Source organism: Bacillus rossius, chromosome 6 (genome assembly GCF_032445375.1).
Source record: "Bacillus rossius redtenbacheri isolate Brsri chromosome 6, Brsri_v3, whole genome shotgun sequence".
Classification (NCBI taxonomy): Eukaryota; Metazoa; Arthropoda; class Insecta; order Phasmatodea; family Bacillidae; genus Bacillus; species Bacillus rossius.
Window position 1 is genome coordinate 3744212 of NC_086334.1, and position 17825 is coordinate 3762036.

A 17825-nucleotide genomic window follows, 5' to 3' on the forward strand; every position below is an offset into this window, starting at 1 on the left:
TATCGACCCACATAACCTCATGCAAAGAAATTGGTAACAAAGCTGGTAAGTAGTTAACAGACTGAAAAATAAAATAACGCCTTTATCATCTGGGGAGCAGTCAGGGCACGTTTTCGTATTTTCTTATTTTACGTTATGTGCGATGCCATTTACAATTTCTGCCAATTTAGTTGTAAACAAATCGGCACATGTGTTTGTTTTCATTTATACTTGAATCCAATAGATCGATATTAGGGTGTCATTACTCGATACACATTTATAAATAAACCTATTGCAATATAATATCGATATTCTGATCTCAATAAATCGACAATTAATATTTTTTATGATTTTTTTGGCGTAGAGCATACCTTCTACGATTTCTGCACACGAATTTGGCGTATTTAGTAACGAATGGGTAGGTACTGGTGGTAAAATATACGATGGGCAACCCTAAAATGTGGTGTGACGTATTGCATGTCATTTATTATATGTAGTTCAGCAATTTTCATTTTATTGCATCTACGATGTTTTTTTTTTGTATCTATTGGTTAACACAAATATATTTTCAAAGTTATAATATACCCACATATTTTAATAGAATTCAGGGCCGGCGCGTCCATATATGCGAACCAGGCAACCGCCTAGGGCGCCAAGTAGCTGGGGGCGGCGCAACACGACACATAACAGCTGATATAATATGTGTAACGATTATTGAAACTAGATGAAAATGGATTTTTGTAACAGTTTGGAATGTTTATATTTATATAAGTAATTATTTAAGGTCCACGGAGACCCGTGATTTGTAATAAGTAAAAAAAAAACACAAGCCTGCTTACATTTGATTGTTGACAAAATCTTAGGCTTACATGATGTATTTTGAGGCAAGGAAAATTTTTTTTTGGGGTGTACGGCCCGGGGGGGGGGAGGGGGGAGGGGCGGCAATATAGGTTTTTCGCCTAGGGCGCCAATTTACCTTGCACCGGCCCTGATAGAATAACAAATTAAATACATTCATTAATTTCAATTATTCTAATATATTTTAAACCACCACTGGCTACAAAATTTATAGAGGTCAGAAATATATACTGACGTTCTGCCTCGGGCAGTATTTGAATTCCGGGTACCAATCAACTAGTAACGTGACATAGAATTGCAACATGCTGACACTGCCGGCATCAACATCAGTTACAGATTTAAACCTTTATCACTAAAATTATAATTCAAGAGAATAAGGCTAATGCTCTGTATTGATTTACACTAATTTTTTAAGCTATTTCAATTAAAGACTTGCTCACATTATTTTTTTATGTCACCGCTTTGTGCTAGCGCTTGCACCCATTTTGTGCTCCCGAGACACAAGTTAGGGACTTAAATAGTTCCGTGTGGAAGTCCTTCACACATTTTGTGTTAACTGATTACTATATAGTTAACAACACAACACATCATGCCACAATGACTCACCCGCCACCAGAGCTGCAACCAAAACTTGTCTATGCGAGGACTTACCTCTCTCCCAACGCACAGCGAAACCACTGTGCAGGACTGAGTCCTCAGTGGACTGGACCACTGTGCCATTGCACTCAGTAACGTTGCATGTACTCAACCTGTTGTCATTTCATGTAAAATCAGTTCCCTTAGTAATTTAATTTAATAAATATTTGTGGTGTCCTGTTGGTTGTAAGAGCCACGTGATGAGCCAGTCGGCATATTCTCCCTACTTGTATACCTCTACACATACAAAGCAGTGCCATTGAGCCTAAGGTCCTGGAGCTTCCCTGTTGTGTCCACCCCACAAGCGGTTAACCTAACCGACTGAGGTGGATAGGGTAGAACACCACACGTACCAAGATGACTGGGTCGCAGTACATACTTGGCACGGCTGGGCGAGTGCCAACTACAGACAATCCACCAAGACATCACCTGGAAGACCACTTTTCTTGAGGACCAAGCAGCAAAGTAGCATGAAAAAGGACGGAAGCACCGCCCCCCGCCAGGCATCTCCTGTTCACTGCGACCCTTGGGTCAGAGACACCGACGTGGGTTCCACAACCACTCTGAGACCGGTAGGCGGTACCAGGCACTAGTGTCACCACTGAGCAATGCGAACACTAAGATTGATACAGATGTAACACCCTGGGCCATGCGTCATCCTGCTCGACACACCTCAGATCCCGACGCACCAAGAAAAACATGTAGCACGGTAGGCAATACTGTACCGACCACCCTGAGACGACGCGGATGGGGATGACTCACAAAGGTGCGGATCCAGATGTAACGGACACACCAGAGCTGCACACAGACGGTGACGAGGTAGGCCCTCTGTTGGGAGGCAGGCTAAGAGGCAGTAGAACCACCCTCCCCCACCCTAGATGGATATGGCCACGACATGTCCCTGGCCAATGTAGAGTTCGAGTGTGGGTGGAAGAGCCAAAAAAAGCCCCAAGCCAGTTGGAAAACTGTCATAGGGCCGGTGCTGAATAAATTGATGGTAAACTGCATGAGGTACGAGTCCCCACCTGCTGAGCCTAAATGTTAAGAGACAGCCTATAACCTGAGACTGCCGAGGGAGATGGCACCTTGATCCGGCTGCCCCGGGAGAGCGTGAAGGCGGCCTTCACCCAGGCTTATCCATAAGGTCATGTCCGACGTTGTACTTCCCTGGGCACTGAGATAGCTTTAACGAAATGCAAGACTGAGATGTAAAGTGTGTACGTGTTTTTCAGCATACATATGTTTAAAACAGACTGGCCACTATATTTTAAAATAAGTTTATTTCACGATTTCACTTGCGCTCCGTACGCGCAGAAGTAACACCACAGAGTTAATGCATGCAGTCCAGCTCCGGCCACCATCTGGGTCTGACGCTGTTACGGGTAGCTCCAGCATCTTTAGTTCCTCATTGATACTTAATGGCCATGGTTCTTTTTTTTCTTTATGTAACATTTCTTGACTGAGATCCCTGCGCACCTTGGCTGGTTTTTGAGCCGGAGACCTGATCCCCTTCGCTTTCAGTCGCAGCACTATCCAGCACATGGACAGGTTTCGAATGTACAGGATCAGCTGACTCGTGGGGTATTTGTAGCATAATTTAAGGGTATTTTTACACAACACTTCCTAGGTATACAGGATAACCTTGCAGCTTGACAAACAAACTTGTTCACGATCTTTTAAATAGCAATCATATTTATTTTCATCAAATTCTGTTTCACTTAAAGTACAAAATATACAATAATAAAGCACATGAACTACAATACAAGCACAATCATAACACAACTGTATCAAAACTACAAAATATTTAGCAACTATAACCACCATTTGGTTTATGATTATTAGGTAAACTCTGTAGCAGTCTGTTTTGATGCACCATATTTTTTTGCACCCAATGCTACAAAAAAACACACTACAAGTTCATACTGAAGAATGCTGGTTTAGTTAAATTAATTTTGCACGTGAACTGTGTAGGAACATTGTGTGTAGACACTTATAAAATAGTATATGCATAAAGAAGTAAATGAATACTTAGAATCCTATATAATCATGTGTAGAACCATTTTAAGCATGATTTAAGTACATATATAAAATACAGAGTAAATCAAGAAGTTATATAAAAAAAAATACTATTCACCATATTGATGTCATATAAAACCAACATATTGCCTGGATGAAAATGGTATTAGAACAGAATGGCTCCGCACGACAAAAACACAGATAGCGCTACGGGATGCGCTTGTCAACATGCATAACCATATCCGTGGTGGCTATCGGCACAACGCATGTTGCGCGCCAAAGAAGCTGCAAAACTGATTGACGTTTCCTCCTCGGAAATCCAAGCTGTTTGCAGCCTAGCCGAGGTAACAGAGCGCTCAGTCCCCGGGGAACGTGCACCGCCGATGGAGGTCAGTTGAATTTGTCGAGGTCGTCGCAGGATTTCGACTTGCTGGCTCTGGAAGTAACACATTCATGGCAGTGAAGGCGATTGTAATTTATTATGTAAACAGTTAATTTATGATAAAAACCATTTTATCAGTTATTTTAAATGAGATTTTCCTAGGTGAGAACTTATTATTTAAAAATATTTTTTTAAGGCATCTTAAACATTAATGGGAACGTTTACTGGGATACTGTTTACATACTAACTTATTAAAACTGATAGCACAACCATTCCAAAAAAGAGTAGGAATTTAAAATTTGCTGCTTCCATGAGGAATCAAATCATCTATGCCTCTCCCTTCTCCCCTTCCAACCCCAAAATATTTCTCAAGTCCCAAATGAAACATGTATAAATTGTGTGCCATTTAGGACGCACAGTTGTATTTTAACAATTGTTTGCATGAGTCTCTGCAAAATATATCTGGTAAGGAGGGTAGTCAAGCAGTTCAAACCGCAACAGATTTTCGCCATACCAAACTCTGAGATGTGAGCTGGTGCATTGTCTTGGCGAAACAAATTTTTTTTTGTTTCTGCAAATTAAACTTTTTTCTGCAATTTCTGCCTTCAGCTTGTCAAGTAATTATGTGTGGTATGCACATGTCATGTTTTTTTTTCTTTTCAATATAATTCATTAAGTAAATTGTATGACTATCCCACTTTCCCGGCCAAAGTAACAGTCTTTGCCTTTTTTTGGAGTAGATTCCCCCTTTGCAGTTTTTGGTGTTGCAAAAGTTCTTCACCCGAACTGGTACAGCCATGTTTGAATTCAACAGCCAAAACATTATTATGGTATATGATGGTGCAGAGTCCCAATACGTTATTTTAGCGTAGGCGTATTGCCTTTCAAAAACAAATATTCAATAACTCAATATCAAATTTTTTTTCCATTTTCACAAAAACGTATGCATCGACTCCTGCAAACAAATGTTAAAAAAATTAATGCACATCCCAAATGGCTGAAATTTCAGAGAGTACATTCCAAAGCATGAGCAACAAACATTCTTCAATCTTCGTTGGCAAGAGTGCTGCCATCTCCATGCGGATATCGGGAACTTTTCAGACAAGCCCCGAGCATCCTGCTGTGTCCACCCCTGATTAATACTCAAAATATTGCATAAATCAGAATACATCCCCCCTTCCCCATGAAATGTTTAATATGAAGGTCTTTTTTTATATTTTAGTCACACTTCAAAAAAATATTTTAATATTTTTTTGTAGACAATACTGTACAGTAATAGTTAACGTGTACCAAGTTGAAATAATGGTCTAAACTTATTAAGAGCTCTTGTAATATTTGGTGCACAATGCTGACAGATGTCCCCCCGGGAAACACGCAGTCGGACGCACGGTCACCTGCGCTGCTGAGGGTCCCTGCGGCCGACCTGCACCACCACGTCGCCACACTTGATGTTCTTGAAGAGGTTGATGGCCTCCGCATGCGTCAGGCCCTGCAGGGGGCAGCCGTTCACTGCCAGGACCTCGTCCCCTGCGACAACACACGGCGACGCTGCAGACGTTCCCCAGCTCCCGCTGTCTTCCTCCTCACCGAGCGCTCAACCGCGGCTCCGAACATCACCACTGGCAGAGGCCATCGAGAGAAACCGACGGCATGGGGCTAATATGTTTCGTCGGGCTGCTCTCCCATTATCAAACGTACAACTTTACGAATTCCCAGAATTAAATACAATCTTTAATCTTTTCTGTCACCGTAAATGTTATCGGTGTGGTCTGTTTGCATCACATTACCTGAAAGGGTTCCTATCAATACTGTTAACAATATAAGTACTTATAATTAGAGAATTGCAAAATTCGCGGATTCATTTCGTGATATGCTACAATTCAAATAATTATACCTTAGCGCTGCTTCTGCAATTGGTTCACTGTTAATCTGGAGTAATGAGGGCCAATTAGAGACCCTCGCTCAAAGAAGTGTCGAATCACAGACACTCGGTCGAGACGACTCACAAGTCAGCAGCCAATGAACAGGTGGCATTTGCCCGAGTGTGTAGAGTGTAGTAGAGTCTATCCTGGAGGTCATTGAATCCGCAAATTTTGCAGGTCTCTATAATTTATGTCTTATCAGGGTAAACAGAAGAATTAAAAAAAAAAATTCAAACTAAGCTGAGCCCCTGGTGCCTCTGCCATTGGAGGTAAATTATATTCTTTTCTACGAGTTTGAAATTCACTACCCATGTAGGCTATGTATGAATGGGGAAATTAATGAGCATAAGTAAATGCATGCAAATTTTGAAGTTTTCATGATAACTAGTTTCCATGTGTTGAAAGCGAGATGAAAACCAACCAATATGAAATACAAAGAACAAACAATTTTTATTGATGCTGAAGAAGACTAGGATAGACGACTCATTGCGCAATGTTTAATTTAATACAAGTATCTGAGAACCAAGTGCAAGTAATGTGCTTTGAGAGCTGAGGTATTTATTGACTGCAGGAGCATTATGCTGAATTTCATTTTTGCTGTTAGCTTTAAAAAAATTTTCTTTAAGTTGGTGGGATATATCACCCCCATCAACGTCTTTCCCCTACGTTCGCCCATTATTTCATTCACTGATCCGTTAAAACAGGGGTTCCCGACGTCTTAGCAACTCCATACCACTCAACATTTTCAGAAACATTGGCGCACCACTAGGCCTACTTAATCTTTTAGTTTTAGATATTAATATATAAACTACGGTTATTTTAGAAATTAAAAAAAAAATGCCTATTGCAAAATTGCAGTTTCATTTATAGTACACAACTCTGAAAAAATAAATAATCATAGACATTAATTCTAATGCAAAAAATTTATGTCAGAATTTGATTGCATTCCAACGGCAATATTGCCTTGTACCACCGGTTGTTAAACCCTGTGTTAAATACATACATACATTAGATATTGTCAAAAAAGAACAATAAATGTCAAATGATCACATCCACACAAGTAGTAGAGACAGCTGGAGGGCACGCACCTTCCCTGAGGCTCCCCTCCTCGGCGGCCTGGCCCGACCGGAACACGGTCTTCACGAAGATGCCCATGCTGCCCTTGGGCGAGTCCCGGCCGCCCACCACGCTGAAGCCCAGCGACTTGTGGCCCGGACCCTTGCGGAAGGCCACCGAGAACATGGCCAGGCCCTGGGACTTGGGGCGGCGCGGCAGGGTGCCCCCCGCCCCCGCCGCCAGGGCGCAGCTGCGGCGTCGCGGCGCCGTCTGCTCCAGCTGTTGGGAGAACTTCCTCATGCCCGTGAGCGCCTTGGCGTCGTCTCCCGGCGCGAGGCCGCGCAGGCGCCGCCCGCTCGCCGCCAGCGCCTCGGGGCCGGCCTGCAGGCGCCCGTCCCTGCAACCACCCGCCTCGCTATACAGTCCTCGATGGCGCTGGACATACATCTTCACTGGATCACCTCGTGAAAGGGTGTAATGATAGCCTCGTAACAATGGGTGTGATATTTTAAAAGACTGTGATATAAAAAATGTGTAATGGTAGCCTCATAAGAAAGGGTTTAATGATAACAATGTAAAAAGGGTGTAAGAATAGCCTCATAAGAAAGGGTTTAATGATAACACTGTAAAAAGGGTTTAATGATAGCCTCGTAAGAAAGGGTTCTATGATAACACTGTAAAAAAGGTTGTAATGATAGCCTCGTAAAAAGGGTTTAATGATAACAGTGTAAAATGGTGTAATGATAGCCTCGTAAAAAGGGTTTAATGACAAAACTGTAAAAAGGTTGTAACGATAGCCTCGTAAAAAGGGTTTAATGATAACACTGTAAAAAGGTTGTGATTATATAGCCTAAAAAGAGTTGAATGATAACACTGTAAAAAAGGTTTAATGATAGCCTTGTAAAAAGGGTGTAATATTTTAAAAGGGTGAGATGCTAAACACTGTAAATAAAGTGTAATGATAGCCTCATAAAAAGGGTTCAATGATAACACTGTAAAAAAGGTTGTAATGATAGCCTCGTAAAAACGGTTTAAAGATAACATTGTAAAAAGGGTGTGAGATCACTTTAAAAGGGTGTGATGATAAACTTTTAAAAGGTTGCTATAACCTCTCGGATGTTACAACCAAGTGAGACAGTGTTATATCTGGGTAACTTAAAGTGAAGATTGCTATAATCACTACTCCAAGTTCAACATCATATGCTTCTGGAGCACACTGAAATAGATCCTATTCATCTCCATAGTGGCGTAATTTGCCAACTTTAGTTCAGAAATAGTTTGAAGCCATGGTAAATCAAAGGTGGGAGTAAGCTGTGGTCTGGTGCTCCAACTAAGTGCTGCCCACAGGATTTTTGTGGAGTCGATGTAGCAGCCTACTGCCTAATTTAAAAAAAAAACACTCCCTTGTTATTGCCGCTTCTAATGGATCAATTTTGAAAACATTATCATGAAATTCTTAAGTCAAGTAAATGACCAAAACAACTAATTGGATTACGCAAAAAATATTTTTTTTCTCTTCAAATAACTCTGTCCTAACATGTTTAAGACCACACACGTCTAATCACTGTAGTTAGTGGTTTATGAGCACTTAAATCTTAATTGCTCATGATAAGGTTTTTCAATATTATATTTCAAGATGTGGCCCTACGAATTACTCAAAATAATTAAACAACATTTTTCAAGTGGGGCTTGGTGCTCAAGGTTCTATTTTCAGACATACAAAATGTGCTGGTATCTACCGGCTACACACAATCACTTGCGGAGTAAGAGACCACTGCAAACTGCGGGAGGATTGTGGCGCCCAGACCTCACCTGTGAGCCAGTCCTCCGGGCTCCACGGAGGCGACCGCGTAGCCCGCAGACCTGGACAGCGCGTCCTTCCTCTCGACGTGCAGCCCCGGGTCGCCGGCGCCCTCCCCCGGCCTCTGCCCCGCCGGCTCGGACCCCGCGCCCGGGGCTCCGCCCCCCTCCCCCTCGGGCCGCGGGCGCCGCGACACCGCCAGCCCCGCGCTCTTCACGTCGCCCCTCCGGATGCCGGTGTTCCTCTTGCGCGAGAAGGACGGCTTGTCGTCGACGGCGGCCCTGGGGCGCCGGGGGCAGTCGCCCTGGAGGCTGTCGTCGGACGTGTCCGGGGACTCCTCCTCCGTGATGGCGCCGATGTCCTCCTCGCCGGGGCAGGGCGCGACCCCGCGGCGGGGCTGCACCCCGGAGGCCGAGGACTTGATGGAGCCGCGCGGGGAGTCGGAGCCGGCGCGCGTGGAGTCGCTCTCGTAGCCGCTCTCGTCGGAGCGCGCCAGCAGGTGGCCGAGGAGGGCGCAGAGCTCGCCCAGGTCGTCGCAGCCGGCGGACACGGCCCTCTGGCGCCGGCGGCCGTGCCTGGGGGTCTCCTCCGCCAGCACGGGCAGAGTCCTCAGGGTGGCCAGCAGGTCCTCACAGGTCCCCGGGCCGCCGGCCTCTTGGAGCAGGCCCTCCACGGCCCTCTGCTGGGCCTCCTCGAGGCGGTACAGGTCGGCGAGGCCCTTGCGACACTCCTCGCTCGCCTCCGCGCCGGTCCGCTTGTCGGCCGCGGGGCGCGGGGCGTCGCCCCCGGAGCGCGCGAACAGGTTGCGCAGCGACTCGACCCGCGAGATGCGGCGCGGGCGGCCGGCCTGCGTGCCCTCGGGGGCGGCCTTGTTGGGCGACCAGTGGCGGCGGCGGCCCGGAGTCACCGCCAGCAGCTCCGAGGAGTCGCTGCGCTTCAGCTGCTCCCAGCGTCGCCCCACCTTCTTGCCCCACGTGGCCAGCCCTGCAACACCCGGTACCACCGTCACATGACGGCTCGAGCATCTCACTGTTTTATCTTTATTACTTATCTCTATATTAACTAACTGAATCTGTTATTCTGCAGGTAAATGTAGTATGATGCAATTCTAAATACATATTAAAAAACTTAGGTAACTAGGGTAGGAATACATAATTTTATAAACACAATGGAATTGATTTATTAGGAACGAGCTGTGTGTCCGATGGGATTTCCCAAACTTTCATCCTCTATTTCACCCTCTTAAGGAATGAATTTTCAAACATCCTTTCTTACTGCTCACCTACGTTACATAAGGAACTCCTATGCAAATTTTAATGCTGCTAGACCCGCAAGTTTAAGCTGTGTGTTGTCTTGTCAGTGTCCGAGTTTTATTAAGTAAATTAACTAGGTAACTAACCACGCAGTGTTAAAATTGCAATGTTGTCAGGGGGCCCGTATGTTGTAACCGACCCAAGTGCACAGCCCACACGTAATGAGAAGGAAACTGTGAACTGTACAGAAAGTTTACCCGTCTCAGGGCCGCGCAGGCGGGGAATGGCAGGGCAGGAAACACCTTTGCGGGAGGGGCGTGGCAGGACAGGGGGGGGAATCACCTAAATCACCTTTGCGGGCGGGGCATGGCATGGCAGGGGGGAAACACCTTTGCGGGCGTGGCTAGGCAGGGGGGGGGAATCTCCTTGCGGGCGGGGCATGGCTGGGCAGGGGGGGGGAATCACCTTTGCGGGAGGGGCGTGGCAGGGCAGGGGAGGAATCACCTTTGTGGGCGGGGCATGGCAGGGCAGGAATCACCTTTGCGGGCGGGGCATGGCAGGGCAGGGGGGAATCACCTTTGCGGGCGGGGCATGGCAGGGCAGGGGGGGAATCACCTTTGCGAGCGGGGCGGGGCTGGGCCTCGGCGGGCGGCGGCTCGGGTGGTGGCTCGTCCTGGCTGAGCGGCGACAGGCTCACCAGCTGCGGGCTGGGGTCCGAGCAGCGTCGCTTCCACAGCCGCATGGCGGTCTGTCGGCACACCGGCACACCCTTCACCACCGGCACACCCTTCAGCACACCGCTGGACACACAGGGACCCTTCACCTTTTACCCAGTGCACCACTGTTCAAACACCCGAGCCTTACAAGTCATACTTAGTTGGCGTAGTAAAAAAAAAAAACGAACTTTCATTTTGCATGCAAATAATTAAGTCAAATAAAAAAACGGGGGTTGTCTGTAAAGTCGATTTATGGACGATAATTTTACGTGATAATGTCATAAGAAAACATTGATGAAAAATTGCATACTTTTTAATTTTCAAATATTATTTTGCAGTTTTTGCAAATTTAATTTAAATAATTTGTTTAAATATAATTAAGAACAATTAGTTACATAAATAAACTGAAATCAAATCAATGTCAATAAATTGTTAATTTGAAATGACGAAATTGGACAAATAATTCAAAAATATTTAATTGCTGCTTTTAAAAAGCCCGCTTTAACCTGTTTGATATTATGGAAGATTTTTTCGCACGGTGGTTGGCTGGTTCTTGCACGCTCGGCTCAGGCGGAACGTGACAATGAGTCATGCTTTATCGTGCGTGCAGCCGGCGTTCATCGATTTATAACACGTTATCACGAGAATAATAAAAGGACCGTTTGGTTGGTAAAGTATAAATTCAATCAAATTAAAATTTTTAAAATAATTCTCAGCATTCAATATTAATAATTAAATTTAGTAAAGTAATCGAGAAAAATTTCAGTTAATAATGAAAATCAATAAATATGCTCAATGTTTGATTTAATTTAATTATTTATTAAATAATAACTTCTATTGCAAATGAATTATACATACGGAAACATAACCAATATAAAAACACTTGAAAAAGTTAATGAACACAATTTCAGTCACTAATATAAACAGTAAATTTTTATATATATATATATATATATATATATATATATATAATATATATTATTATTATATATATATATATAATAATATATATTATATATATTATAATAGATATAATATGGACCAGTATTCAGTATCAAGCACTAAAGTATATTATATAAAAACACATATATAATTTTTATTTGTATGTAGCCTTTTTTCATTCTTTCAATATGCATTGCACTTTGTGCACACATCGTAAAAAAAATGCTACGCTCTTAATTATCAGCTCCAAGTGCGGCTGTTGTTCACGCAGAAGGGAAGACTTCTTTACACAGACGAGAGAGCCAAACGTCCGATCGTGCATCTTCGGTTTTTTTTGTTCATTGTAAAAGGTTAGGTTAGCTACATTATAAATACTTTAAAACATTGCGGACGGCTGATTTGGTTAGGATAGCTACATTAAAGATACTGTGAAATCATATAAAAAAAGTTATTTGCCAAGCAACCATAAAATGATTCATAACCAACCATACACAATGTTTTAAAGTATTTATAATTTAGCTAACCTATCCTAATCGACTGCAAAATTTAATGCCACACCGGTTTATACAATGATAGAACGAAAAAAAAAAAAAGCGAGCATGAACGTCGGGTGTGGCTCTCTCGTCTGTGAAATGAAGGCTTCCCCACGCAGAACGAGGCGGTCTTGAAGGATACCCAACTCAGCAAGACGTCTTGTTGCCCAATACACCCCGAATAGTCGCTGCACTCAAGTACAGATACGTAGTGATACGAGTGTGAAATGTAGTCACGTGTTTCTTCCGGGTTTTTTTTCCTTCCTTTTTTACCCCAATATCAACATAGATTCACATTATTTAAAAGATGCTGTCATACTAAGATAATAGTTCAATCCCTCTATGTTGTCGTCTGTGCACACGTGTAGTGATTAGTATTTATCCTTTATTACGAACTATTTATACCACTTGCAAAGTTTTACGTTACCATTGTACAACAGTACATGTGAAAAACTTTGAAGCTAAAAAAAGTGGTTACCTATGCTCGTATGTTCCGTACATTTGGCTCATTTCTTTTGTTATTTGGTTAAGCTTGAACAAAACAGTTGTTAGATTTGAGTTTTTCTGCGAAAGTACAACGCATTGGAAATTTTTACGGTAAATTACTTAGCGATTAATATTATTTACTACAATTAGCATATTCAAGCGCGTATTTAACGAAGGGCAAGGGGAAAAGAAGGGTCCCCCCCGGTCCGTGTGAAAAAAATTATTTATTTATTTATCTCTTTATTGGTGGCGAAGTTAAGGCCGTACGCCTTTTCTTACACTTAACCACTTTAATTACATCAAATAGTGGAATATTAAAAATTAAGCATGATATAAGCAGATGTTAACTAAATATTAAGAGAACAAATTAAAATTTTAACTCAATGTTCAAATATTAACTATTACAAAAGATTCAACCATAACTAATTTAAAGTAATTAAAAATTAAGCATAGACATACATAAAAAGGAAAGTAATTAAACATACAGCAAATAGTATCAAAACCGGGTGATGGGGGGAAATAGGTGCTACCTACTACATTAAAACCAGTCACTCGCACACTCACACACAGATTCAAGCAGTAGGGTAGCGGCGAAGTGGTCATAAATCAAACTGAAACAAATATAAAGGTTGGCTGTTGTTATTCAAACACTCGGGAAACAGCGGCATGTGAGAAGAGTGCTGGGATCTGGAACGCCAGGAGATCTCGTGAGATTGCAGCTGCATCTGCAGCTGTTGGCAGCGGCCGCCCATTGGCCGGGCACGCGAGCCGCGACACACATGGCCAGCAGGGCGCGACCCCGGTCAGCGGCCAGTCCCGGCCACTCAGGGGTGCCAACTGGGGGGTTTTACACCCAAATTTAGGGGGAACCACGATGTAATGTTTTTTTTTTTTGCGGGTACATTATTTAAGAAATTTTTTTGAGGGTGTGAAATTAAAGTGTATATCTTGAAAAGAAGAAAAAACAGCAACACAAGTGGCGCTGGTGGCTGAATTTCGCACTGCGACCAACAACAACTTGCTGGTCAAGAGAATTACGTTTTTACTTTTTACCGTTCAACGTTTTCACTTTGTTAAGTTGTCTGGTTGAGGATGTGTCCGTTTGTTGTGTACCACTGAATTTTATTGGAATGCAAAGTAAGTCGTTTATGTTTTTTTGTGGTGCCAAGGAATAAAAATAATAATAATATTAATTAATTATTCGCGTTCAAATCTTTTCCAGATTGGCAAAAAAAAAATATCAGCAAAATTAATTGAAATGTTGGGAGACCGATCCAGAACTTCAGGGTTAGTAAACATGTATTCTTTAAACATAAATTCTATTCGTATTAAATTTGTGGATACTGAATGTTATTTTTCAAAATTATTATGCTCTGTTTGGTCAGAAAAATAAGGTCATGTAAGGTTCAAGAGAAAATAATTTTAGCTCTCGAACAGGGTGTAGAGTGAAAACTTTAGGGGTTTTCAATCGAAATCTAGAAGTATTTGAAGTGGGTCATAGGGGGAACACTCCGTAGAAGTTGGCATCACTGGTCTCGGGCCGGCCTTCCGCCAATCACAGCGAGCACGGGCCGTTCCGCTGGCGCCCAGCAGTAACATTAACAGCAGTTCGTGCGCACCAGACTTGACCGCCATGTGTTCCAACCTGCTGATTCACAACAGCGGATATGACGGTCGTGTGCACAAGAGGGACATTAACGTATTTTTGACGTGACAACGTCTAATAAATCGATGAACGCCGGCTGCACGCACGAAAGTGTCCTGTTGCGCACATTGTCTCGTTACGCTCATTGTACGCTTGCGCCGCATCTGTCTCTCTTCCACTCGATTGGAACAACCATCGATTTGACTTTTTCGAAACACATTGAACTTGAAACACTCCCATTCGTTTCCTACTTTTCCTATCATCGTCCTATCCTTAACAGAATAACACAGATTGGAAGAAGTTAAATAGCAAACATGTATAAAAGTTATAATTAAAATACTATGTTCGTTAAAGTAATAAACATATTTGAATTAATGAGTGCAAATAAAAGTAAATTTATCAATTAAATTGTAGATTTCATTTCACTCCTTCTTTGTATCCATACAAAATAGTGATAATTCAATAAAAATTATTCAATTTTATGCATAAAAGTATGCAATCATTTCATCAATGTTTTGTTATGACGTTGTCACGTTAAACTATCGTCCGTAAACCGACTTTACAGACACCAATTTTTTTTAATATTTCTGATCTAATACAATTTCTTGGACATGCGTCACTGCAGTTTTGCACCGTTTCCATAGGAAAAATTCATAAGTGCAAATTAAGAAATATAAATGAAAACATAAACCCACAGAAAGAAACCCTAAATCAGCTGATGTCAAACAGATAAACCCAGCAATGAACCTGAACTGGTTATTATGAACACAACGGCAGCACAGATGAACACATTCACACTTAAAAATCAAACAGCACATACGAACACAATGGGCTAACATAGACGTGACAGTTTCGACAATAACATAAAATGCACACGAACAACAAAACTTTGACAACGCAGCAATTACGAATTTTGATTTTTTTTTTTCCCATGATAAACAGTGCAAAACTTCAATGGCGTTATGTCCTAGAAATTGTATTATACCAAAATTCCCATTACATGAATAATTTAAAGAACGTATATTTTATTTATGTGACGGACACATAGAGCAACAACCAACGAGAGTAGATTAGGATGACATATTGGCGAGACTATAGATTTTTTTTTCATTTATCAATATAACTGTGACAAAAATTTGTCGAGATATTGCAATACTGAGGTGTAATTCCTGTTTTAAAAATTATTGCAATTATTTATAACACTGAGTGGCCATCCTGTGCTTCTGAGCTGTTATCGAGAGAAAACATTCCGGCTTCGCGTCTGTTGCATTACTACCATTTGAAATAAGCTGTATTTTCGTTCAACCCTCTTCTCCCACCCCTCCACCCCCGTTTCAACTTTCTTTTTCCGGGAAATAAACTAGCTGCAAGAAGATTCCCTTGCTCGAAAATGCTAGTCATTTAATTCAATCACTTCCGTCCTCGGCTGTGGGGGTGGGGGAAAGGCAGACTATATTACTTTTAGTCTAGGAGGCCACGGGTTTGGATCCCACCTTTGTTTCGGGCGAATCCGTAATAAGGATCAATTTTCAAACCGCGCTATCTACCGAAGAAAAAACTAAAATAACTTGGGCATTGCCTGGCATTGTAGCCAGCCATAGTCCACACAATTCGGGTACGTACTTATGGGTACAAGAAGTTCTCAGTTCAGGTGTCAATCAGTTACATACACAAAAGAGAATTTAAAAAATATATAGCTCTCTTATTTAATACAAAGTACATATGCACTGTTCTGTTAAATCTCACAATAGCATAACAACATAACATTTTATAGTGTAAATGCAATATTGGCTTAAAGTCCGCGTGTAGTTTTTAAATAGCGTGTTTGGGGTTTAGAATGTAAACGTTGAATACTCTTAGTCCAGCCACATGTGAAAAAAGGTATTTTCAGGTTAAAGGTTGGTGAAAAATCATTGTAATATAAATGTGGTGGTTTACTTGATACTTGATCCTGTGGTTCTCCAGAGATCCTTAGAAATTTAGCGTAGCCGAGGCTGTTCTCAAATATGAAGGGATGGTTAATTTCAGTAAGTAACGGTCAGGGCAAAGACTGTTTTCGATTCTAATTGGTGTTCCATTCCACGTGAATATTGTCCAGTATCTTTTGTCTATTAATTATTTTCCCTTAAATTCTGGTACATTACGCGAGCGTATCTTCTTGGGTACCGTGTAGACAGTAATTTAGGTACGTCTGGCAACACCAAGCGCACTCGCGACAACCCACCGAGTACCGCGTCTCGTCGACAGGTTGCGCCACTCATCGCACGGCAACTAAGGTTGGGCGCACCTAGCGGCCGCAACGGTAAGCACTTGATCGCGACTTGAGAGCGAACGACACGCGCCAATCAAAATGGCTTCGAGCAATGACGAAATAATAGGAGGCTAACGATGAACTAAGAGGTGGGAAAAATCACACAAGTAGAATAAATAAAGAACTGACAATATTAAGTAATTCTTATGTCTTCAGGGTGTATATATGTATACCAAGGTGATTTTGTATGTATACGATGCTATAATTTTGTCAGTATTGGGTGTATGAAACCTATTGTTTTATTTTTATGTGATTATGTTAGCCTCTGTGCTATTAACAACAATAAATAAATTATCTAGGATTTTATTTATTTTATATTGGGGGAGGGGGGGTGTGATACAATGATAGTGCTACTCTCCCACATAAGCCTACTGAACAATATTTCATTTTTGACTCTTGTGTTTAGCATATTTTGGTCAGTTATTATTTAACTTTCAAGTATTATCTGAGTATCTGGAAGGAGGTAGTGGACATCACAGGCCAAACCTGGTTCCTTACCGGCTGCGGGCCTGACTGCTGATTTGCTTTAATAAAATATGTCCGAGCCATAATATATGAAAAATTCATCATTATTACAGACAAATAAAAATGAATCGTCGGGGAGGGGAGGCATCTCTTTGGCAATAATAATAAAAACAGGGTGCGTGTTAACTCGGTACATGACTGTGATAAAAGTGAAATTTTTTCGCAATTCAAACCTCGACTCGTAATAAAAATGCCATGCATTTCAATGTAACATATTTATTGCTCTTTGCTAACCCGTTCCTCCTAGCATTTCTGCAGAGTCCGTGGCGCAAATATATTATTTTTGACTGCATCTTAGTGTTTGGTAAGCCATTTTCCTTCACATCATCCATGAAACACTCCCATTCGTTTCCTACTTTTCCTATCATCATCCTATCCTTAACAGAATAACACAGATTGGAAGAAGTTAAATAGCAAACATGTATAAAAGTTATAGTTAAAATAATCTCTCCGTTAAAGTAATAAACATATATGAATTAATGAGTGCAAAATTAAATTTATCAATCAAATTGTAGATTTCATTTCACTCCTTCTTTGTATCCATACAAAATAATGATAATTCAATAAAAATGATTCAATTTTATTCATAAAAGTATGCAATCATTTCATCAATGTTTTGTTATGACGTCACGTTAAACTATCGTCCGTAAACAGACTTTACAGACGACCAATGTTTTTTCTAAAGAAACATTAATTAACCAAAATAATATTTATTAATTTAAAATAAATATTACTCACTATCGAAATACTTAAAGCATAAAGAA

General features: G+C 41.7%; 1 protein-coding gene and 1 long non-coding RNA gene across 4 annotated transcripts in view; one reads left to right on the forward strand and one right to left on the reverse strand.

The window, feature by feature from the left end:
* Positions 1-319: 319 nt before the first annotated feature.
* On the forward strand, positions 320-6645 carry LOC134532521 (uncharacterized). Its single transcript, XR_010075149.1, has 2 exons — positions 320-397; positions 5227-6645. It is a non-coding gene; the product is annotated as an uncharacterized LOC134532521 (long non-coding RNA).
* LOC134532520 (uncharacterized) overlaps positions 3461-17825 on the reverse strand; it is a 112100-nt gene continuing 97735 nt past the window's right edge. For all 3 annotated transcript variants that reach the window (XM_063368984.1, XM_063368986.1, XM_063368985.1), the window contains exons 2-6: positions 10519-10651; positions 8662-9634; positions 6882-7246; positions 5266-5398; positions 3461-3925 (exon numbers count right to left, since the gene is read on the reverse strand). In XM_063368984.1, the coding sequence (XP_063225054.1) occupies positions 3880-3925; positions 5266-5398; positions 6882-7246; positions 8662-9634; positions 10519-10645 (1644 nt within the window). In that variant the 5' untranslated portion in view covers positions 10646-10651 and the 3' untranslated portion in view covers positions 3461-3879. The remainder of the gene's footprint in view (positions 3926-5265; positions 5399-6881; positions 7247-8661; positions 9635-10518; positions 10652-17825) is intronic.